The sequence below is a fragment of the Aythya ferina genome (assembly GCF_964211825.1).
Source record: "Aythya ferina genome assembly, chromosome: 1".
Classification (NCBI taxonomy): Eukaryota; Metazoa; Chordata; class Aves; order Anseriformes; family Anatidae; genus Aythya; species Aythya ferina.
Window position 1 is genome coordinate 99,835,366 of NC_140296.1, and position 25,744 is coordinate 99,861,109.

Genomic DNA, 25,744 nt, shown 5'->3' on the forward strand with positions numbered 1-25,744 from the left:
TTTTAAAAAATGCACCAAGTAGGTTTTTCTGGTGAATCATATCTAGATTGTGGTACTCTCTATTCCAGGAATAAAACTTATAAGAAACCTGACAAGAACTAGGATCAAATTTAAGATGTATTTCCCTGTTCAAGGGTACCTTCCTCCATACATCAGCATCTGTTAATCCTAAGGGGAAAGGTATCTTTCTTCCAAATTGAGGGTTTTCAAACACTATGATGATATGTACTTATAGTCAGTTATTTAGGAGTCATTTGCCTCTCAGCATATTACTAGAAGTACATGTGAAATACTCACTTTGCTTGAATTGTAGACTCTTAAGTGAAACTATTATGAAGTCCCAAACATACATAAAATCTTAACTTACTAGAGGTCTTGTCTCTCTATTTACTTTCATAATTTTGTCAAAATAATGTTTTTCCTATATTAGTATTTTTGCTCTTAAAACTTTGCACTTAAAAAAGTTAGATGAAATGTTTTCAACATTAGGAAAAAAAAAAAAAAAAAAAAAAGAGGGGTATTTGCATGACTCTTTCCCCCACTTTTTTTTTTTTCTTTCCCTGGGAGGAAAAAAAAAAAAAAAAAGAGAGAGAGAAATGAGAAAAAAATAAGCACACTACCAGTACAAGGTTGCATTGTTTTACATATGGGTGTCAGTAATACATTCTTGTAAACCTTCTAGGTAAAGCCAAAGCAAAAGCAAATCCTCCAGCATTTTCCTTCTCTTTTCCTTCAAAAAGCTGAGAACTGAGGATTCCTCAGAGAACGTCTTCTTTGTTGACATTGGTGGGAAGGGTTATGTATGAAGAAGCACCATTCGCTCTGCAAATTTTATTTACTGTGAAAAGCATGAAGTCTTAAATCACACTTTGGACCACAGGAGGTTTTGCTTTATCACAGAAAGCAAAATCCAAGTCCATATTTCCAAATCATATTCAGAACAGAATTAAAACACTGATCCAAAATAATTCCTTCAAGCTGACTCCCAAATAGAAATGCTGAAAGCAAAGGCAATAAAATAACCAGGAAAGGTTCAGTGCCATTGTACAATATATTACTAGCTGTCAGGATTATGGTTATTTTTGATTTAAATAAATGGGGTAAGAGACATAGGAAGTTTGGCTTCAAGTCACATGTACTGTTAATGAAATTTCCTCAAACATAGTTATGATATTTATTAAAATATCTTAAAATATGTTAATACTGTGGCCAATTAAGATTTCTAGAATTCTTTTTGTGTTTTCATATACTACAGAGCTACCCCAACATATGAACAAGAGCTGTACTAGAATCACCACGCCATCTCCAGCACATGATTATACGTGTTAGTTCTATACATGCGTATAAAACATGTTCAGTGAATTTCCTGTCCTTGTTACGGAGAGTAAGAAGCTATTTCTTCCATCCCAAGGCCATCAGGAAGTTTCTTCGAAAGTGTGTGCTCCAGTTCAGTATCCATTTCAGCACTGTGGATAATAATTTGAGGCATAAAAATATTTTGTGTTACTGGTTCATGTTAAAGTCTGGCCAAAATATGATCTGCAGAATTATAAAAATAAAGAACAAACATGAAATGTAATCACAAATAGCAGTCAAATTATACTTTTATGAGCATCAAAGGATGTTAAAACAACAACATTATAATAAGGACTATTAAAGGAAAATACCATGAGGACAATTAACAACTCATCCAAAGAGCTTTAAAAAGAGGGGAGGTGGAGCGAAGAGGGGGAATGAAAAAATAATATATAGAAATAACAGAAATGGATTTGGATATGGACATTAGGGTCAAAACCAACTAAATCTATTGGCCTTTATTAAAGAATCACCCTGAAAGAGTTTGATTGTGCAGTGGCCAATAAAACATGAGATAAGGCTGATTGCCCAAGCCCATCAGTTAGTTTGGTTAGAGCAATCTTATGAGAGCAAACAAAGAGTATAGAATATTGGTTCCGATATCTAATAATTCTCCATAAGAGTCTCCCCAAATTATTTTACTACTGGAGCTACAGACAGCGTGAACTGATAAGGGTAACTTTGTAACTTTTTAATGTGACATCCCCAGTACATAATATAACTGGCCTGAATGAGAGTCATTCCCTCTTCTTTACTAGTTCTCTAGTGTTTTTTTTTTTCTTATTTTTTGGTTTTGTTTGTTTTTAATAAGTACCAGTTTTCCTGGAGCTTATTAATAATTACTATTATTTTTTTAATTCTTCATGCATATAAGAGGCACCTCAAGAGTTCATACTGATCATTATATACACAATGGCTTGGAGTTTCACAACAAGGATGCTATTAAGTAGAAAAAGAAAAAAAGAAAAAAAAAAAAGAAAAAAAAAGAAGGAATAAATACTTTAATGTTTCATGTGCTTAAATGTTTTCAAGTGGAGATTTAGTTGGCAATTAATTCAAATGAAAAACCATGAACACCTCTTTTAACCCTCTATGGCTGCTACTTGTGGCCTCAAAGAAGTCAGTCAATAAGAGAAAAGGTTCCTAAGGCAACTAAGATGCTAAAGGAAAGAAAACTACTGCAGAAAGACTTAAAGCTTTCTCTCTCTTGTAGCTTGGGATTCATATGATAGAGTCACAGAATCACAGAATCTTTGAGGCAGGAAGGGACCTCCTGAGATCCTCTGGTCCAACACCCCTGAACAAGCAGGGTCAGCCAGAGCAGATTGCCCAAGACAGTCCAGTCAGCTTTTGAATAGCTTCAAGGATGGGGATTCAACAGCTTCTCTCTGTTATTAGACCTTCCTCACAGTAAAGAGATTTTTCAGAATTTTAAATTGAATTCCCTTTATTTCAGTTCATTCCCCTTGCTCTATCACCGGGCACCACTGAGGTGCCAAATACCCCCATCTCTCTTGGCCTTCTTTCACATACCAGAGGCAATTCTTTGCATAATGTAGCCCAGGAAGTTGTTGGCCATGAGGGCATATTGCTGGCTCCTGGTCAGTTTGGTGTCCATCAGGACCCTCAAAGCCTTCTGAGCCTAGTTGCCTTCTTTGCTTCTGCTGTAAGTTTAAACTTTGATGAAAACTTAGTGTAGGATCCTTTATGATCTTTCCCAACCAACATGGATATTCCCAAGTCAAAAAATGACTTTTACTTCAGGCAGTACCCTTGGTCCAAAGCAAACAATGCCATGGAGGCAAATCTCTTTATTTCTATACCCCTTCCATGGGTCTCGCTCCCCAGTATTTCTGGAAGTACACAACAACCCAGTCCTAAAACAGTTCTTAATTCTTGCTATAGGCTTTCATTATGTTCTGCTGAGCTGCTAAATTAAACAAACAAACAAACAAACAAACAAAACAGAAAACCCTCAAGAAAAATAATATTAAAAAAAAATAATGCCTTATATAATATTTCTCCCTTTCTAACTCTCCTTTTTCTGACAAATATTGATCCTTCTCAACCCTCTTTCTTTTCTTACTCCTATGAAGTACAAGTCAGCTCAGCAATATATACAGTACACTGATTTCTCTTGCTTGTCAAAACTATAACTGATGATTTCATCGGTGTTATTGGCACAATAGTTTGTTTTTTTTTTTTTTTGAAAAAAAAAAAAAAGGAAAGAGAAAAACAAGATTTCTTTGTTTTCCCTCTGACAATCATGCTTCTCTGCAGTAATGTAAATATTCTGCAGCACCATGCATTGTTGGTGGCAACTGTGAGACCCTAAAATGTTATTTTTATTTTCAAAGAATGTATCTAGAGATCAGAAGCTTCTACCCCAGAAGTTGTGAACAATTTTTAAAATAATGTTACATGCTGTATCTAAATTACTGCAGAAATTGCCAGAAGGATGACCTGAGCTTAATTCTGTGTATAGATCTTATTTACTGTGCTTCCAGCTGCTTAGTGGCATGCTACCTGACAGTGGCAAACTATCACTGTTGAATAGTCCAAATTTAAAGAGCCTGAATATATGCAGAGGCATCATGTGTACCTGAAAACAGAAACTAAAACACCTGGAAACTAGATCTGGTTTGATGACCTCATTTTACAAGTATTTCAGCAGAAAGAGATCTTTGCGCTTTCACAGGGCCAATCAGGCTCTGTGAAGGTTGAGGTCTGCTCACATAAAATATTTAGTTAGGAAAATTTAGGCTTTCATACATTTTAAAATTAATTCCCTGGCTGGATTCCCTAGCTCAAATTTTCAGCTTGATAGACCTGTGGAAAAGGTTTCCTTGTACAATAAAATTCCCAGATGTAATACTGAAACCACAAACCAACATATTAGAATAATTATTCATGTAATCTTAAAAGTAGTCAAATTTTAGCTCAATTAAAATTGGTGGAAAAAAATCTATTTCAAAATTTATTTTGTACTTCATTGTTTTTTCATAGCTTTATATCAATGCAGAAGAAATAAATCATAAAAAGACACAAGCAAACACATTGTAAAACCAAGTATGTTATTATTTTAGGCATTTTTTTTTTTTCAGTATGATTCTAAAGAATATATCTATAGGACATTGGGGGTTTTCTTGCTTCCCTGTTTCAAGTTCAATATCTTTATAACTGAGTGTTTGTGTGCCCACAGAATTTTTAGTGTTCTACAAGCTGTGCTGCTCCATAATTATTGTTCCTGATGTACCACACTCTGTTAATGTAGGAAAAAGAAATTTTTTGAACAGCTGAAAAAAGCTCTGGAAAATTACGTATCTCCAAATCAAGGTTCTAGTTCTGTTAAGGTACTTTGGATAATATAGATTATATAGATTTCCTTAACAATGCCAAATTCGCCGTCCTCCCTCCCCCCATCTTTTTTTAAGACAAACTTTGTAACTCCTTGATTTTTGCCAAGTCAAGTGGTTATTTATTAGAAAGCATTTATTATTTAAATTGAAAATCTGAACAATAAAGCAATGAAAAGGGATGTGTGAATTCTACTCAAGGGTCTTGGAAATATATATATTTTTTTTTTTCCAAAGCTTTTTTTTTTGTTGTTGTTGTTGTTTTTTGTTGTTGTTGTTTGTTTTTTTGTTTTTTGTATGGTTTAAGTAACATGAAAGATAACAGAAATGTGCAGTATTGCAATCTATCTGATCTATCTGTGTAGTAATTTGAAAGGTGACTGAAGTACTTGCTGTCCAAAAAAAATTATCTGGGAATGTAAAAATGATTCACTATAGATTCACTATAAATCAGGAGTTCATTCTCATCTGTATTACTGTCCTTAATTCCTTTCATCTCTAAGAGTTATAGTAGACATTGAAGGATAATGAAAGACATATTACAAAGACAGGAAGAAAAGCAGGTGAGATAACAAATAAATTGGGATCACCCTATTTAGAAAAGAGACAGAAAGATGTTTATTGTTATAATGCAGTGTTTAGAGAAACCAAACTGAGAACTCTTATCTTTCAAAATTCATCTTATCAAATTTAAAACTAATTAAAGAAAATGTTGTGTAACCAACACGGCTGACCTTTGAAACTGTTTGCTGTATCAAAAGGCTAGATCACGTCAGGATCTCAGAATATTTCAGCAAAGAAGTAGATGTCTCCTCAAGAACAAGATCTTCTGATGTTGTGGGTCTGAAATTAAATAAAAGATTTGTTTTGATATTAACTATGCCTTTTAAAGATCAGGTCTTTATAGCAGTCTGGGGTTAAAATCCACATTCTTTTGGCTCTTTTGGCTCATTGTTTATTCGATAATCTCTTCCTGAATTCACAACTAAAATCAGCTTGTTCTTTCCTCCGTATTGATGACTGAAGTTATGGATCCAGTTCTTTTACCACTTTGAGAAATTAATATACTTGATATGGTTTGTTCCTTCCCTCAAGTTCTATTTATGTATTTCTAAGACTGTCACAAAAGTTTCACTGGCTGTTGACATCCAGCCATCATACCTCCTTTCCCACTTGCATGAGATTAAGTCAGTAAATACCCAGTTCCAGTGATAACGGGAGCAATGAGATGGATCCAGGATAGTCATATTGCTGTGAATCTATTTAATCTGGGCAGCATTTTATATGTGTGGCATATCATCAGAATATAGAAGTGTAACTCAAAGGTATTCATAAACTTTCTAATTTCCACTTCATATTTAATTTCACATTCTGTAGATAGCTTTTATTTCTTTGGTCTGAGTTTATATTGGTCTTTGCTGTTAATGAAAGTATGGATGGCTGAATAAGTTTGATTTACATTTTGTTCCAAATGTCTCTGTAATTTGTGATGATTCTAAGCATTTCTGTGAACAAGTTTCACAGTCACAGAACAGCAGTTGAGACAGGTCTGTGTTTTGCACACACAAAAGCTCTTTAAAAAAAACGTTCCCTTCAAGTTCTTAACATGTAGCAACCATTCTTTTATATTTGACATGATGAAATATTTTCTGTACATCTTGGCTAAGGTCAGCAAACCTTGTTGTCCCATCTGCTGCATTATATTCCTGAATCCTGCATCTGCTGCATTATATTCCTGAAGATCCTTTCATTTAACTTAACTGATACTGCACTACACCAGACATTAGTTCTTGCATGATCTGGTAATTCTGTTAACCTAAGAAATGGTAACAAGTGGCTGGTGGGACTTAAGTAACCCAGTCTATCAAAAGCAGGTGTTTACACTTGTCAGTTAAGAGGGAGACAGTTCCAACGAGCTAAGGAAATGTAGTAATTCATAAAACATAGTTTAATCACATCCACAACATTCCCAGATATTAAAAAAAAAAAAAAAAAAAAAAAAAAAAAAAAAACAAGAAAGCAAACTTTACCCTGAAAATTGTACAAAATAAACACAGCTACCTAACATAAAAGAAGGCTAGCATGAAAAAAAAATGGGGGCAGGATGGTTGTACACAATAAGTAGCCTGTAAAAGAGGTAAAGCACACAACTGCCATATAGATGAAAATGTAGGAAGTTATAATTGAGCCAAGTGGAGCACCCAAGCACTGGCAGTTTCATCCTCAGTTGAAATGATCAATGTTTCCATAATCCTGCTTAAGTGTCTGAACTTGACAGTGACTGGATAATAGCTGTTGAGAGTTCCTAGTTATTTAAGTGACTGATCGGAAACAAGGAATACAGTCACACACCTAGAACTGCAGTAACCTGGAAGATACGAAATTTTTGTCCTTAGAATTCAGATCAGTTGCCTTGTCTCATCTGCCAAGTGCTGCTTTTGCTGCACTAGATGCAAAAGGATACAATATTTCCTTCAGACATATAACTTCAGTTTATTGATTTCTTTTGTCAGCACAATGTTTTATATTGTAATCAAATTAGCACACTGTACTCAAGCAACCTCGCTGTCTTTAAGAATTAAGCAGTCAGCTTTACCTGGAAAAAATAATTTTGCACATGCCCTTGTCATTATTCACTTCTAAGAGAGATACAGGAAATTATCCTCCTTACACAAAATCCATGAGTCTATTCTTAGTATCTGAATAATCTCAAGATCATTTTAAGTTTCTCTAACGGGATGGAGAATTCCTTATTTAAAGCCACTTGAAAGAGAATGGAAACAGTTTTTTGACTCTTTCTCATAAAATTTTAATTCAAAATTGTAGTAATTTTAGATCTTTATAAAAGTCTTTATAAGATGTTAAGAACCTGAAATGTAATAGTGGTGCAAACATTTATGAAACTGTCTTCTGTTTATTGCGCATCATTTCCTCACCACAACAATGCTGTTATTCACTGTTGTATAATTTATCGTAGTGCCACTTTAATTGTGTTTTCTGTCTTCATAGGAAAGCATTCTATTTGGGATAATTACTCACTTTGGAGTTGATCAGCAATATGGTTCATGAGCACCTCTGAAAATTACCCTAACTGTCTGCAGAAAGTGTTTTCTTGAAAGCGCAAGATACTGTGTTTCTGTTTTTGTTTGTTTGTTTTGTTTTTATTTTTTTCTCTTTTCCTTTTCTCTCTCCTTTTCTGTCCCCAAAACATTTGATGGCTGCTCTAGAACAGGCTGATGTCCATAGAATTCTTTGCCACTTATTTATAGATATATGATCTCTTCTGTTTTCTTTGTACCTGTGGTGACATTGGTAGTAGGGTGATGGTTGGACCAGATGATCTTGAAAGTCTTTTCCAACCTTAATAATTCCATGATTCTATGATTTACCTAAGATCCCTAAAATGCTCAACTAACTTTAAGGCACTTCCTTAACATTTCAGTTTATGTAAGACAAGTAAGCAAATCCAGCTGGATCTCTTGGCAACTTGAGTGTCCACTGGGAAACATGTATTTCAGTATAAATATCCATTATGAAATCATCACTAAGATTTAAGTTTCTCTATTTAATTACATTTGCATTGAACATGCAATCATCAATCAATTTAAAAATAAAGCAATCCTTGCTATTCCTGTTTAGACTGCAAAGCACCGTGGGGATGGTTCTTTATAAACAAGCTCAGTCACAGCAAGTTTACAGATCCCCAGCTCTTGTAAACTGACTTAAGTGCGGCGATGATACTTAATACGGTTCTGTTGCCAGAGCCTAATTCTGCCACTTTATTCATACCAGGCTACTGTCATAGGCAATCCCACTGAGCTAAACAAATAACTAACATGGGGGAAAAATATGTTATTTGTATCTTCTGGTCTTTTTGCTAATTTCACAGGTAGTAAAACTTTTTAGTAGAAAAGCTGTGCTGATGCGAAAGTTTGAGGCTGTTGTGTGTCAGATAAAAGACATGGAATTTACAGATATCCATTCAATTCTGAGTATGGTATCCCTACAGATCTGAGGTATTAATCAAGCACGTGTGTAATATTATGTAATATTTTCCCTTCCTTTCCCCTGAGATTTTTCTGGCAAGTTTTTTCAGTCACTGGACCTGGATTGTAATTCCTTTGAGAACCTATCAAATTTATTTTCCCCACATTTGAAATAACTACCTGGGTAGAATGGTTACTGTACCCCTTGATTTTGCATCTCTTGGCAGTTCATATGGGATATTGCTAACTGATGCTCATTTCTGGTCTCGTTTCTTTAACTTACATAGCATGAAAGTGTGCTTGTTTTCTGCCATTGTGTTTGATCATCAGGGTCTTTTCCATCCTAAATGATTCTATGATTCAGTGTTCATTATGCATTGATTTTATCCAGAAATTCCCTTGTCTAAGCACATACATGAAACTCCCTGTCCCCCCAGTAAATAGCATTCTTTTTAAACAAAAATGCCATTAGTCAAAGAATGGCAGGCATTACAGGCATATCGTCATTGGCATAGATTAGTGTTTTACAGCACTTTGAAATGCTCATCTTCTGGTTAATTTAATGCATTGTCACAAATGCATTATAGAGCTGTATAGATATTGGTGACAGAAAAGCTGAGAACTTCTGGATCTTTCTAATCTCCTTTTGTGTGACCTCAGTGTGATATGCTGCTCTGGTTCAGCAAGATACACTTTTTTTCAAACCTTTCTTCTGGAACAAAGGAGTTGTTCCATAAACAGCAGAAACAATGAAGCACTGCATACTTCAGTGTCGCCTAATCTCCTTTCCTTCCCTCCACTCCCTAGTCTGTCTCGGGACCCCTGCAATATATCCACCACGTAAAAGTTTGCATGTGTGAGAGCACTTGGAGCTATGTGTCTACCCATGGACAAACCAGCTGCTGCCTCTTCCTTCAGTGCGGTCTCCTCTCTTGCAGTTGTACTAGAGGAATGTGACCATCATTGAGATTTATATCCATTGTTCATGTTCTGTTGTGGTTAACCCAGGTGCTTCAGAGGGACAGAGAGGATGTTCCCCACTTCTTCAAGAAACTGTGCTAATGTCAGATTTATCTGAATGCTGTAGTAATATTGCCTGGACAGTCCACATGGAGGGCTTTGCTCACTGCTGTGGACGAACAGTTAAGCAGACTCCTCCGAACAAGGAATCTTGTTTAGAAGCAAGTATTCTCATCCCATGCCAAAGCAGCAAGAACTGGCCACTCACATAGGACATTGGTGAAATTTGATGAGAATCTGATGAAGATTTATGATTTAAAGTAAGCAAACTTGGTATAATACGATTCCTTCTATTATGTGTAGTTTTCATGGGGCAATGGACTTCCTGCTTCCTTCTGTATTGTCTGTGAAGTGTCTATTGTACATTGATTTAAGTCTTCACATCTGTGTATGTGTGGAGATCAAGGTGCTTCTGCATCGCCTCTGGCCCTTAATAAAGCAGAGTATACTAGCTGATAAGATATGAGTACAAGTTACTTGGTTTTATTTATTAACACTGTATTTCTTGCACTTCGGCCTGGATGGTAGTGCTCCAAACACATTAAAACCAAGGATAAATTTGATCATGGCTTCTTATTCACTTCTTAGAGAGCGTTTATTGCTTTCTGCTCATTTATATTTCTTTCAGGGGTTTTACCTAATATTTATTTTAACCCTTCTGTATTACTTCACTAACAATGTTTATTTCTGTAGTTGGATGCTGTGACTGACAGAACCTTCTTACCTGAAGGGAAAATTCTTTCACCAAAAAACCTTCTTTTGCTGTGCTTTTCTGGACAAAAATAAAGCCCTTAGCCAGAAGTTTCTGCAAGTAGGTATCTCTCCTGACATTCAACAGAATTGCTCCTAAATATATATTCTTTTGTCACATAAAAGTGTTTGCTGAAGCTGCCATAGTTTGGATTTCCAGAATGATATGGAGAATTATAGTTCCATACACACTTAAGGATACATGAAAACAAATCTATTTGTTTTTTGATACCTTAAAAAAATCTTCACTTTCAAAAGCAGAGTCACTTGGTACATCATTGAGCAATAACATTCTGATTTATGTGGTGTAGGTTCACCAATAAATGGTACAAAACTCTCACTGTCCCCTCAACCAGCACTTGCTGTTCTTGTCCTTAAGTATACTGAAATAACCTCTTCTGACGAAAGACTTTGGGTTTTAATTATGTATCTTGTTGATCCCAGTAAGATCTGCTAACTATACCATTTCTTCCTCCCATATTTCATAATTTTGTAAGAGTACTGTGCAGCACGGGTCAACCTGAAGATACCAATAATGGTATTTGTAAAAGTTTTATGCAGCAGGATTTCTTGTCTCTCTCCCTCTCCCTAAAATTGAAATCCTGCTGAAAAGAGGGAGGGAAAAAAAATAAGATTTATTAGGGGTGTGTTAATGTGGATTAATATTTTATTAACTACTTCCACTGTTCCACATTAATATAAATCCACTTCTATCTCCCTGCATGTATCATACAGGTGGTAAGGTGGCAAATTTGTAGAAGCTGCTCTAGAGACCATAACTTAATTAATGCAAGAAAAAAAAAATTACCTCATCAAAGTCAAGCTGGATGACAATTCACCTCTTTACTTATGAGCGGGGTTTTCTTTTTGTTTTTACAAAGTAAGACTGTAGGTGAGACAGCACTGAAGCACCGAGAAGGCACGCAATTCATTTTTTATTGGTTTTATTTCGCACACAGTCGTAAATAGCAGAGGTATTTTCTCCCCTCCGTGCTACTAACAGAAGTCAACGCAGGTGAATTCCCGGACAGCTAATCTCAGAGGTGCGAGGCCGCGAACCGACAGAGGCACCCGCCGCAGGGGCAGGGGCAGTGGCAGGAGCCGGGGCCGCGGCCATGTCGTGTCCCCCGCCCCGCCGCTCCCTCACACGGCCGCCTCGCGCCCGCCGTCCCCTAACGGAAGGTGGGGGGCAGCCGTTGGGGGGACGCTGAAGGGACGCGGCGGGGGGTACCGGAGCCGCGCCAGCCCCTCGGTGCGCCGCGCCACACTCGCACTCGGCTCTCCCTTCCCGGGGGACTTGGGGCTTCCCGCCGAGCTCCGCAGCGGAGCCGCCGCCTCTCCCTTCAGGCTGCCTCCCCTCGGGCGCGGGAGCAGCCTCCGCGGGGATGCTGCACGGGACTCGCCTCGTCCCCTGGGGCGGGAGGCAAGAAGGGGAGAGAGGGAGGCTCCGAGCCCGCGGCGGAGGAATCGCGCTGAGGCCGTCAGCGTTTCACCCGTGCGTGTGCGGCGGAGGGATCCGCGCGGGCCGCCGTGTGCCCGCCCCCTGCGCGGCGGCCGCCGGCTCCCCGATATAGTGCGGCGCGGCGCGGCGCCCCCAGCCACTTGGCGAGCGGCGCGGTGCGGAGCGGTGCGGAGCGGAGCGGGGCTGCGCGGCACGGCCGGCCGGGAGGGCTGGGCGGGAGGGAGGGAGCAGCGGCGGCTGGCGGCGGGGCTGGCCTGGGCTGAGCACCTCTAACTTGGAACTGTCCGCCGGCGTGAGCTCCTGAACATGAGCCTCCTGCCTCTCTACCTGCTCGGATTGCTCCTCAGTAGCGGGCAAGGTAGGAGCGGGGCTGCTGCTGCTGCTTTTTATTTTTGATTTTTAATTTTTTTCATTTTTGAATAATTCGTACCTATGCCGTGGGCTCGCTCCATCGCTCAGGTTAGCGTGTAACTGAGAAAGAAACGGAGAAAAAAATCGAAGCGTTGCGTCCCGCTGGAATCGGATTAGAAGGGACCTCAAACTTGCCTAATTCGCCCCCTTCCCCTTTTATAACAGCCCTCGGGGAGAGGAGCCCTTCGTGAGGAAAGGGAGGAAAAAAAAAAAAAAAAAAAAAGCTGGGAGCTGCTCGGTGCACTTAGCTGCTTCGTACGGGGTCTTGCCTTTTTTTTTTTTTTTGGCGATAAATGTGGGAGGGCATCGAAGAAAAAAAAAAATAAGAAAGACGCTGTCGGGGACCGCGCTGTCTGTCGGAGGGGAAGGCAGCGTGGGCGCCGCGCTGGGCACCGCCGAGAAGTGTCGCCGCGGAGCCCGCGAGGCACCTGCCGGGGGCTGTCCCCGTCAGGGCTTCCCCTGACGGCTGCGGCCAGGCGGACCCCGACCGCACCGCACCGCGCTGCGCCGGCTGGGCTGGGCTCGGCTCGCCCCGGGGGCAGCAGCGAGGCGCTGCGGGTGCGGGTGCGGCCGCGTCCGGGGGGCGCTCACGCAGGCAGCGGCTTGGGCCCCGCGGGGGGCAGGTGCGCGGGGCGGGGGCGTCTGTCAGCGGGGCTTGGTGGGGATGGGGATCTAAAGGGGGGTGGCCACGGCGAGTTTCGGCCGCGGGGGCCGTGCCCGCCGCCCGAGGGCACCGCCTCGCTCGCCCGCTGCTTTTGGGGAGGTTTCAGGGGGAAATAGCGGTGCTAGCGATGGAAAACGCGCCCCGCGCGAGCGGGGAGCATCCCTCCCTCGGGCCGGCCTTGCAGCAGGGGGCGGCAGAGCTCCACGGCCGCGCCGGCCGCTGCCCCGCGCTGGGGACGGGGCCTCGCCCCGCGGCGGGCCGGGGGCACCGGGCCGGGCTGGACCGAGCCGGGCTGGGCGGGGGGTGTGGGGCGGGGGCCGGCGTCCCGCCCCGGTACCTGCCCTGCCGGCGCCTTGCGGGGGGCGGCTGCGGGCTCCGCCGCGCCGGGTGAGGGGCGGGGGGCGCCCAGCAGTAAGGTGTGGGGACTGCGGCTCCCAGCGCCCCCGCCTTCCAGGAGCTCGTCTCCAAACCTCCTGCCGCGCAGACATTTTGTCTGGGCGAGAAGTAGCGAGCAACCACCAGATGCTCGCAATTCGCAGCGAGAGACTTCTCTGCTTTCGCCACCTCGGGACGAGCTCTGGAGGAGGTCTCCCGATTAGCGATTCAGAAGCGGTGCGGAGGCTTCCCAGCATCGCCGGGGTGGCGAAGGAGGAGGAGAAGGGAAAAGCATCCTTCGGTCTTGCCATTGATCCACCTGTGTGTAATGGTTGTGGAGACGTGGTCCGCCGTTCCCCTCACGGAGGAGCGGCAGAAAGCTACTTTGTGGAGTGTGGTTACTGCAGTGTAGAAAGATTACATAGTTTCGGTATCGTAGCATCGCAAACGTCAGGGGGTGAATAATGGAATGAAATCCGACGTGCCATTAGGCTGAGTTTTAAAAACGATAGCTGGATAGATAGGGAAGGGGGATGGAAAGAGGAGGATAAGAGCTCTATAAATCTAATATTGACAGTAAGTTATTAGTGTTAACTCAATGGAGAAAAGTATTTTTATATATATAAAAAAAAGTGAATAGCTGTAGGGTGGGAAGTGTAAGATTTTTTGAGTGGTTGTGGAAATTGCAGGACCACAGGCTGTGGAAAATAGCCTCAACCCACAATAGGGGATAGCAAATAAGAGTGGGAGAAACATCTGCATATGGAAAATATTGCCATTTAGGTTGCTAGGGGAGAGGAAGATTCTACAGTTTTTTTTTAATTTGAAAATAACATTGACTTGGTGAGGGGCTTATTTTGCATTTTTTTTGACACCTCCTCTTAGTAATCTTGAGATCTCTTGCAATGATGCAAGTAATCTGTGAGGGTATTCCAGAAACTCTAGAGTCTTACCCTGTTGATATGTGATAATTATGATTTTATTTAATGTTAAAGTAGAGGTAATGTAGACAGTTGAGAAAAACCCAGTAACGGGATTTGGATCATTTGCTTCAGAAATACTGAAAGTCTTAGAATGAAGACTTGCATTTCTGAGCATATAGCTGCAGCAGATTTCATGAAGAATAACTGAAGCTTTTTCATTGCAAAATGCTGTTAGGTCTAAGACTGGGGCAAGGAAGCTGTGATACTTTGTGCCATTTCAGAAAATCAGAGCAGTTTGAAAGCAAGTAGCTGACAGCCCCCTCCCCCCCACCCAGCTCACTTCAGAGCTTACTAGTGTCATAATTGTCAACCGAGGCCAAATATTTCTTCTCCTTGTTTCATCACAAGGGAGAGATTTAAGTGGCCATGTTGTTGTGCTAAAGCAAAAGTATGTTTCCTTAACATTTAAAAAATACCCAAACTGAAAGACCCCAAATTAATTAGGTTTGGTTTAACAAATAAATAAGTGATAAAGAAAAAGCTCCTCTCTGTAACTCTGCCTTTTAGCATGCATAGTGATACAACACTCAGAGTAGACTTCATTGGTTTTTAACAGTGTCTGGGGACACTGACTTAGAGTGAATGAAATGGACACCTTCCCAGATCGCTAAATCCTATTTCTTCTATCACTCTGCATAATATACAGTTCTTTGGGTTAGCAAATTTCTGTTAAGCTGCAATAGAAAGTGTTTCGCTTGCAGGATTTAATCCATTTTGTATTCATCCAGAAGATTTGTATGAGTGAGTACTTATTCAGTCATTGAGCTTGAAGTTTCTTCTCTTTGCTGCTTTGATAGGAAGTTCATTTTTGGTTTTGATGCAGAGTTTCTGTGTACAATTGTTTATAAGGGACTGTTTGCTAATAAGGAATGTTCTCTAAAACAGTTGCTAGCAGGTGCATCTTATTTGCCGCAGCGTAGTTATTTCCTCAAGTCTTGCTTCTTTCTGCTTTTTGTAGAGAATACATGAAATTTGGAATTTTTGAAGTCAATCACAGTTTGTCCAATGGATTAAGTGCAATTTATATTATACTCTAATTGTAAACTGAAATCTGAAATGTTTATAACTTCAGATAGCTATTATTTTCTGCTACCAGTTGATTTATACAACTGCAATAAGATGAAAATAAATCCGTCTGCCTTCACTCCTTTTCACTTTTAAACAAAAAAAGGTGTTAAAAGAATGCTTGGTTTGATGTAACTCCTATGTAGCTAGCCTATTTAACTCCTTTTCAAGTGAAGACAAAAGTCAAAGTATCTGCCTGAAAATAAACTGGGATGTTCAGCAGATTGTCTCAAGAATGTATTGTTAAGAAATATGTGGAGTTTTGTTCCATGTAATTATATACAAAATGATTTATGTAGAGATTTTTATTGCTTGCAGTGGCTTTAAATCATGAAATGTATGAAAATAAAGCTATAGAGCTAAAGCTTTGATTTTTTTTTTTTTTAAGAGGTTGAACAGTATCATTTTGACTGTCTTTCTCCTGCAAAGTGGTTCATGTATTTATTTAGCTAATTCTTATCTGTGGGAATGTTACTGTGGTGTTATGACCAACTTGTGTATTATTTGCCTTTCACAGCCTTCTTAAAAATAAAATAAATTTGAGAACAAATGCTGTATTTATTTGCCCTTTCATTGACCTTTTTATTTGAGGCACTTCTCCCAGATGATTCATGTTTGCCTACTGATTTTCTTCCAATTTATTCCAGTAATCCCCCAGTTACATTCAGTATGTGCCATCTGATTCCAGAATAATCAAGTTAATACGATGTTTTGGGAAACACATGTTCTAACTATGTAGTCATTTGTGTCTGAGTTGAAAATCCATTACTGAAAGACTAGGACTGACTTATCTAGATATACAATATGGATTTATACTTCTATTTATATTTTAAATAGTTTATATGAAGTAACATGCCAGATGTTTTGCTCATTCTCCCTTTAATTGCACACCTTAGTTTCATAAAGTAAGGGCAGTATGCTTGAAGCATATCACAAGGTTTTACATGTCACAGACGATTTGAAATTGATTTTTGATGGCTCTTGGAATTTGGAAATAGAAGAGAATTGGGAGACCTTATGGATAACCTACCTGATAGCTTCAAATTTGAAGGCCCATTTAGGTGCAATATGCTAGATCTAGGCATATTGGTATGTAGCACGTTGTATTATCACTTTGTGATAATCAATCAATTAATTGTGACCTTATTCTGACCTAATTAATTATGTCCTGTTCCATGTCTTCTTTTTTCCCTCCTTAGTATATTTAGTGCTTTCTAGGGTAGATAATTGACTGAAATCACTCAGTTTTTGGTATCTCTTTTAAAGCTCACAAAAATTTTCATTGATAAGTAGAGCATTCAAAGTACTTCCTGCTGTTACCTCAATCTGAGGATGTCCAGCTTCAGCAACATAATTCTGCAGTCTTCCACAAAATCTTTTTACTGTGTTTTTAGCTCAGTTTCACTTAATACTGTAGTTGCATGTATATAGATATTTTTAGAGGATGTCAAGACAATGAAGAGTTAAGTTGGCAAGGTATTCTTCAGGCTTCTGATGTCATGCTATAACATTTTGAATGAGGTCTTCAAAAACAAAGATGCAAAGCTTCTTTTATTTGTTATAGGGTTAGATTTTTTTGTTATTTGTTATGATTTGAATGGCTTCATTAATTGGAGAAGGCATTTGCTGTACTGCAGCTGAGATCAGAATCAAACTTTTAATTCCTGGAATGATAAAGTTAGAGGAATGGAAGAAAAAAAAAACACACAAAAAAAAACCATGAACAGAGTGACTTTCCTGACTACATCTATATGTGGTGACAGCTTATGATACTAAAATCTTCTTGTACTGGCAGAGGAACATGTTCTAAAACCTACTTAAAGATGATGTAGAAAGGAAACAACAAGGCTTGTGTATGCATACATGCATTCTTACTTTTTAGAAAACCTTGTCTAACAAGAACCCCATGTCTGGTTTAAATGACCTGCACTTGAGTAACTTAATGGAAGTGCTGCTGGTTGCACTAATGCAGAGGCTGCTGTGCTGAGCAGGAGTCAGTTGGCTGCAGTGGGTTTTTGATTAGGCTGTGCAGTGTGTGAAAGCATCTCTTGAAGTGGCAGGAGGTGATCAGCATTCACTTATGAAGAAGCATGATATGGGATGATACTTTCTATTTATGGTGCTGTTATTATTTAGGAAAATGGAAGCTTCGTAACAGAATTCATCTCTATGCATCAAAATGTGGATCATTAATGACATGCCACAGTAGTAGAGGCTACAACTCAGATCATTCAACAAGTAAGATCTACCATGGAATGATACATTTATAAGGCACTTATTAAATATGAGAATGACTATAGACATTGTGGCCAAAATCTACTGATCCTAGTTAGAGGATAATTTTCACTGCCTGAAGTTTTTGTTTGCATGAGAACCAAACTGGGCCAGTTCTTTAAAAGCAATTATTTTACTGTCTCATGAAAGTTGCTTGGAGAAGGAGTTAGACAATTAAGTGTATCAACTAAAACTTCATTATGTGGTATCTACCTATTTAATAACTCTTTTATCATTTAACACAAACTTGTACAATATTTTACATGTTCTACATTCTTTTTGAAAGATAAATAAGCAGGTGTTTGATTTCACCTGTTTTTTTAATGTAGTAGCATTGCAAGCAGGATGATTGAGTCTTTTAAAAGCATGTTTGAACAAATAATTTCAGTAAGCCTGGACAGCTCTTAACCATGGCTGTTTACCACGATATAAGTATGATGTGATTTGAAATGGCCAATTCGTGGATGGAAAATGTTCAGATAAACTTGCAAAGCTCCATTAAATATTACGGGGATTCAGTCAGCTTCTTTGTTCCTCCGTATCGTGACTGTAATAAATTTCCTCTCATCCAAGTCCTGCATGTGTTCCTTCAAGAACAAGCTTTCCATAAAAAGCATAAAACATCAACACTTTCACTTAAGATGTAGTGACTTTTCCAGAACGAAAGTGGGGGAGAGGGGAGAAACGGCTCTTCTATTTGCTCAGTCTATATTTTTCTTCTTACATAAATCTGTTTTGTGCCTTTTGAAGGGTACACTGTTTTTATTTAGTGTTCAAATTATTTGAGTAGAATTGCTACACAGCAGACAAAGGTGGTTGAGTAACTTTGCATATCAGAAATATTCAAAGTAAAATGTAATGTCCCTGTAGCTCATGAATAATATATATTAAGGTCATGAAGGAAAATTCTCTTCTCAAAATGACTTCTCCAGTTAGCTAATATTAAGTTGAGTATTTATGTTGCAATTGTAGCTTAAGTAACAATGCAAGTTGTTTGACTGGCTATAAGCTGAAATTCATACCTGGAATTTGTGTATATAACTCATACAAGGAGTTGCTGTCCTCATCACTTTGCCCAAGCAGTGCCATTTGGAACATAATCTCAATTCAGTTTGAAAACAAAGCCATTGCCATCAATTTTCTTGCTACTACCATGTGGTGCACAATATCCAGTAGAGCTGCAAGCAATTGCAAACCCATTAACTTCACAGACCATTGTACCACAGCTGAACTTGACTTGTTCGAAGTCAGGTCTATAATTAAAATAATAGACATTTAAAAAGAGGCTTAATGCAGTGTATGGAGATCCTTGTAGTAAGTGTTGCAGGTGGATGTGAACAGGTAAGGAGAGGTAATTCTACATCTTGCTATGAACAGCTTTCTGTACTGATCATGTACAATGAATTTTCTTCTTTATTCTAACAGGAAAGATGTAATCAGAACTGCAATGTTATTATGTCAATACTGTGTAATTATGTTAATTGGTCAAAGCAAAATAAGCTAAATACTCAGGGACTGGGGGAGAGGGTAGAAAATAAGGTGTGTGTGTTAAACAGTGAAGATCAGTTAACAGGAGTAATGCAATACAGCATTTTTTTTAAAAAGTTATTAAACGACTCATAAATTGCTGCTGGGTGCCTGCTGGGTCAGAACGAAGGTTCATGTACTCCAGTGACCTCCTGGCCTGACAGGGACTAAAGACAGTAAGACAATGCATGAAGAAACAGTAAGTGCAAAACAAGAACAGTGTGGTACTTCCATCAGCGCACCCTACAGCATTCAGGGGTATGTCAGGTAACATCTATGTGAACTTCCTTAATAATCTTAACAAATCTCTGCTACATGAGTTTGTTCTTAAACCAGGTGATACTTTGATCTATTTGGTGCACTATGTCAATGACTGAGGAAAATACAGAAAGCAGCCTGAAAAGTCATGTTCAGATCCTTACTTGCAGTGTTTCAAGTAATGTAAGGAATATGGTAATGTAAGGATTGCAAATAATTCCTTACCTATCTTTTCTGTGATCTCATGAGAACCACAGAAAAGCTATGCATCTCTTCTGTTAGGGAATCAGAGCTATGTGTTATATTCATGGACTTCCCAAAGATTTAAATACATGTTGTTTTGTTTGCTGTTTTTTTGTACCTTTTGCCAGTATTTTATGTATTTTCCTAGCCTTTAGGTAATGGTTATCTTACTTGATGTTAATGTCTATTAAATCAGTACTTGAATTTTAAGCTGATCTCCATCAGGCTGATGGTATGCAACCTCTTTGTTTATACTATGCTTTTTATACTGTTTGTACTTCTGGTATTTTGTATTTATTTTTTTGTTTCTGATTTCTTTCCTGTAATCAATGTTGCAAGATGTGCCTCACACATGGGGTGGGGTCTGAAGCTTTTGTGTAGTTAGCATAGTAAAATGAATGCTGAGAGAGATTTGATTACTAAGAAGGTGGCTTCAGGGATGAGTACACAGTGCTGAGATAGTTTAAAGGCAATCATGATATGTGAGTAAATGGACATAAATAGGTTACAAAAATCTTCAGTACAAAATACAATTCCTGGTCAAAAAAAAAACAAAACAAAACAACAAAAAAAAAGTGACTCTGGAGCATTCCAAGAGTGAGAAGGAAGAAGCATGATTATTCTTTAGATGGTTCTTTATTTATTTATGAAAGTGTTACAATCAGTGGGTCTCCAGAACGTACCAGGAGATCCCTTCAAATGATTTGCTTCAAAGGCATTCTTCATGTAAATGTTCTTAAGATGTAGGGGAAAATAATTCTCCAATTGCTGAATGGTACTTTCTGGAAAATATTATTCCAGCATTTCTCATCTGTTAGTAGGTGTTCGTAGCAGATATTATTTCTGAATGCAGTAAGAATTACCAGAGTTTTGTCCTTGGTACCTCTTGCATATTCTGCTGGTGTCAACAGATGTCTGTACGTTTTAAAAGTAAATAAATAATAATAAATAAGCTGTGCCTGGTAAAGCTTCAGAAATTCAGATGCTTGGTTGTCAAAAACATTTTCTCTGTTTTCATCACTTACATCTCTTTGAAAGTGAAAGAAAATTGTTCTTTAAAAATGCGGCCTTAAATTAGTTATTTGTGTATATGAGAAAAATAGAGAACCACAGAGATGAAAATGTGGAACACTGGAACCTCGTGGTTTATGCTAATCGCCTACATGATTTTGTCAGACATCCATATTTCATGATAGGTTTGCTTTTATTAGTTTGTGTTTTGCTTTTTGCTCCTGAATTCTAATTCTGTAAATTTAATCTGAAATTCAGGATGAATTATAACTAACTGGGCATTGTCATCAGTAATAATTTGTGAATTTTATAAATAATGCGATAATACATGTGCTCCAGTGCTTTCTGTGTTTGTAGAATAATATTCTAATTTTAGATATTTGAGAACTAAATGCAGACTTCTTCCAATAAACAGTGTCTGTAGTGTAACACAAATGCTACATTTATCTTTAGCCTTTACAGCTTATTTTAAGAAAAATCTGTTATGTGAGGTGAGTTCTGCTGACAGAACTATGCAACCTCTGCAGTCATGAAACTCCCACTGGAGTCAATGGGAGACTTGTGCACCTAGAGTGCTGTTACGGGGCTTGTACTGATTGCAGCTTTCAGGGCCTGATTGGAGCTTTCAGGAGTTGTATAACTCCCATGTGAGTATGTGGGATTTCTGATTTAGTGAAGAATAGAAAATCAAGCTCTAACTTTATGTATGTCTATGTAGTGGGCATGTTTATAAAGTAGCACTGACAAAGCATAGCAGTAATCCAGCAACACAAAAGTCAGAACCCAGGTGATGTTCTGACGTGACAGGTTCCATTTAAGATAGATAAAAATATCATTTTTTGTCTCGTGCACTGTGTTTTTTTAATAATAAAGCCAAAGACTTACCGTAAGCTGCTGATTTCATGTTTTCCCTCTGGGAGTGTATGAGAATGTTGAGCTTCGTGCAGTTAATGCAGTTAATCATTGTGTGTCACGAGGTTCTTGCTGCCCCGGTTATAGCTGTGTTGGGGAGTTTACCATTCAATAATAAAAAAAGTATATATCATTTGTTTTTGTTTGTTTCTGAGATGTTTGATTTACTTGTTTGTTTTGGTCTGTGGCCTTGTGACACCAGTCAGACCTGCTCCTTGGATGTTCAGTATTCAGATCATGGCTGGAAGTCTGTAAGCATTCTGTCTGAATGATCAGATGTTAAATGGATTTTTGCCAGTTTATGGCAGTTACAGACATTGGGTTCAACAGCTTTTAGCATTTAGTCGAAATAATCCTCCCCAGTACCTTCGTGTTACATTGCTGTGAATGACTGTGGATTATAAGGCCTGCATAAATGGAATTGATGTTGCTGATTTTGAGAACAATCATAGATGTTTTGCTCTACAGTTCTCCTAAAGCCATTGTAGACTTACTCTAAGTTTTAACATTCTTAGAATTAAAATTACAGATACTCATGTAATGTGATGGTTGTGGTAGTCTTTATTTCTGAGTCCATGATAGTGCTGAAAGAACATTAAATTGCAATTTGCTTGCTTACTGATAACATCAAAATTCATTTCTAACATTATATTCACTATTTCTGTCACATGCAAACATAATTCCTTTGTGTGTTCTGAGACCTTGGGAATCACCAGTTTCATTTTGTGCATGTAGCCTTTTAGTTGTTGTGTTCTGATAGCATATATATATATATCTATATACACACACATATAATATATGTGCTTTTTTAAAAAAAAAAACAAAAACACAACAGCAAACGACAACAAAAAACAACTCCCTAGATCCATGATCAAACACTTGATTTTATGTATGGAAGAGCAGATCTGGCTGGGGAAGATACTGCTTCCTATAAAAATGTTGATGAAAAGAAATACTTTCCTATAAGTAGTAAACCTTTTATTTTTATCTACTCTGAACAAATTCTTAAATAAATAAAACCAAGAAATACTCCTTTACAAGAGAAAAGTCCTTGTGCTCTTGGATAGGTGAGTTCTGATAACAGTTTTTCTGTGACTGTTTTAAACTAGAAAAAAACACCTGTAGCCATTGAATAAACAGAGAATATAAAAGTATAATACATTTTCATATAAATAATATTGTAAGAGCTATTCTAAGGAAATCTTTGTATTCTTGTGGTTAGTAAATATTAATATTGCTTTAATTCACCTTAAATGTGTTTATGACTGTTTTCTAGACTACTGAGATGACCAAATTCAGTCCTGAAAGGTTTCTAGGTACTCTCCATTTATAACCATGTCAATGAATGTCATGCCCTGCAGAAAACCTTTTGTGCTGTTCATTACCACACTAAACCTATTACATGTGAACTGCAGGTATTAAAGTAGTAACATCTGTATTTGTGAACCTATAAAACAATCGATTTGTGTGGTGATGTTCTATTTTTACTTAGGAAAACGGTGTAATGAATCTTGTGAATAAGTTTGTGGACATTTATTAAAACACCAATCCTCTAATCAGGGAAAAAGAGGGAAACTCTGGTAGCAGGAAGGAGGTAATACCAAATACTTAATATTTATTGAAGGTTCATGTTTTTCTCATAGATGTTCTATTTTTTTAAATTGTTTTGTTTTCCCCTGGGGCAGGAGGGGTGTTGGTGTCCAAAAATATTAATAAAAAAGTTCTGTTTCCATAGTGTAGGTGTATTTTAATGTATCTTACCAAATTTTACATAATGGCTGTGAAATATTTTATTCTTAAGACTGGAAGACAATCTTAGAGGCAATGCAGGCATTTTCACAACTGTTCATTAAATTCATAAAAATGTAGAATAGCTATGTTGTTATATTTTCATTTGAACTGTGGCCACATATGCAAATAGACATGAATGTTCTGAGTACTTTTTGCTTGAATTATCACAATTTTAAAAAGCAGTATGTCAAAATTCAGATATCTTTTTTTTTTCTAAAATTCAGTTCTAAAAATAGCTGTAAATCTGTGACAAAGAATTACTACAGCAGCAAAAATGAGAGTAGTAGCCTTTCTAAACATTTTTTAGGAAGAATGCATAGTGAAGTAAAAGCTATTTTTCATGATAAATATTTTTGTACAAACCAAACATTTTTATTAGTCTAAGTTTTAATTGTGTAGTATTCTTATATAAGGCTTAATTCATGGCTACATAAAGAATATTTTAAATTTTTATTTGTTCCATTATAAAAGTACCTTTGGAGTCCTGTTGTGCTACAAGAAGTAAAAAGGGGAATGGAAACAGTTAACTTTCTCAAAGATTCATTGAGTTCAGTCAGCTCTGCCCTACTTCCATTTGGCAGGATTTCTCTCTTCGAGCAGCACTTCCTTTCAGTTGCATTGTGTGGTGTAACTGCATAATATAAGCTGCGTTTTTGAGATATGATGTAATGGAGATAAATATTTTTGTGGTAAAACTTCTGGTTCCAGCCTTTTTTGCATTTGTTAAGGCATGTGGTCTATGGAACAATGTGGCAAAAAATAAATAAAATAGGGGGAAGGTACTGATTCAACTGAAAAATGAAGTATGTGACCTGCTGGTAATCACAGACAACAAGTAAAACACATTTTTTGTTATAAGAGTATAGATTTCAAAGTATCTGTCTTTCTAAAAGTATGTGGTCTGTCCATTCAATGTCATATGCATAGACTTCCACACAATGAAGTCTCTTATTGAAACTGACACAAATAGCATCTTTGCTTCTCTGGAGAGAGTAGCTAAAGGCTAAATAAGAATGGAAACTTTCTGGTTTTTAATTCTGAATAGTTTCTGCAGATCAGAGAACTCGAACCCTTTTATTTTTTTGTCTTTATAGGGTTTTCTACACAATAATGTGTTTTGTATAATTGTATACTCAGTATTATTCGTGAATGCTAAAATTGCTTCTGGTACACTTGCTTTGGAACATGTATGCCATCAGGTATCAATAACACTGAGGAAACCTCAGCATGAAATGTGCAAAGCCTCATGACAGACCCCTCAAGTCCTCCTGCTGGAAACAGTAGGGAGTTATCAGGCATATCTCCGTGGCTTTTCCTAGGCAGATGCAAACTCACCCTGCTCATTCTCCCAGTCAACTGAGCACAAACTAGCTCCCAGTAAACTAAAACTGCTGTTCTTGTGACATGGCTTGAACAAATTGTCGTCAAGGCTGATTAACATTAGCACAGTGTTGTGGTAATTACAGATGCACAAATCACCATTAGGTTGCATCTGGCCAGCTCAGGCTTGTGTCTGCCTGCCAAAGTTTGTGTCAGTGTGTCCACAGCAAGATTAAGGCTGAAGCTCAAGCTAAGGAAGTCCTAAACCAGTAAATCTAAATGGTACAGCATAGTCCTTATGGCACACATTGCACACATACCTTAGGAGCGCTGGAGGAAAATGTGTGACTCAAGTAAATAGATGACATGCTTACAACAAATGAAACTATTGATTCCATGCTTGAGTTAAGGCCCCTCTGCATCACACTTATGCTGCTAACAGTGTTATGGGCACAACTAGCTTGGGCCACAGCAATGCACGCATGACCTAAGTAGAGGCAATAAACTTGATTCAGGTCTCTTCAGGCTTTAGGGTGGGGCCCTAAAAATTGCAAAGTCTTTTCTAATGCATGTATGTGATGTTACTCCATAAATTCTAGGAAACCAAGTAAACTTTATTCTACTGATTCTTATTAGGGGCACTTATTGTGGCATATTGTTGTGGGAGTACCCGTGCAGGTTATATTCATGAAGTAAAAGTCCAGTACTACACTGAAACGGGTATAACTGAGAGGAGCTGAACTACTAGTGAGAAAGGAAAACCCAGCTTTATTACATTAGTAACTTTTGAAACGTATGTTAAGTTTAAAAGTCATTATTTTAATTATTTTTTTATCTTCAAACTACTTTTTGGTCAAATAAAGTCAGATCAAATTTGATACATTGAATACCAATTTTTAGTCAATAGAATAGTTATCCATTTAAATAGAGAATAATTATTTAATGAAATCTGAGAGTATTCTTGTTAGAATACTACTATT

The 25,744-nt window shown here is 38.2% G+C and overlaps 1 protein-coding gene across 1 annotated transcript in view; it reads left to right on the plus strand.

Annotated features, from left to right (window-relative positions):
• The first annotated feature begins 12,150 nt into the window (after window positions 1-12,150).
• The window catches only part of NCAM2 (neural cell adhesion molecule 2), a 285,518-nt gene continuing 271,924 nt past the window's right edge, over window positions 12,151-25,744 (plus strand). The window contains exon 1 of the mRNA XM_084530898.1: window positions 12,151-12,288. Coding sequence (XP_084387024.1) covers window positions 12,237-12,288 — 52 coding nt within the window. The 5' untranslated portion in view covers window positions 12,151-12,236. The remainder of the gene's footprint in view (window positions 12,289-25,744) is intronic.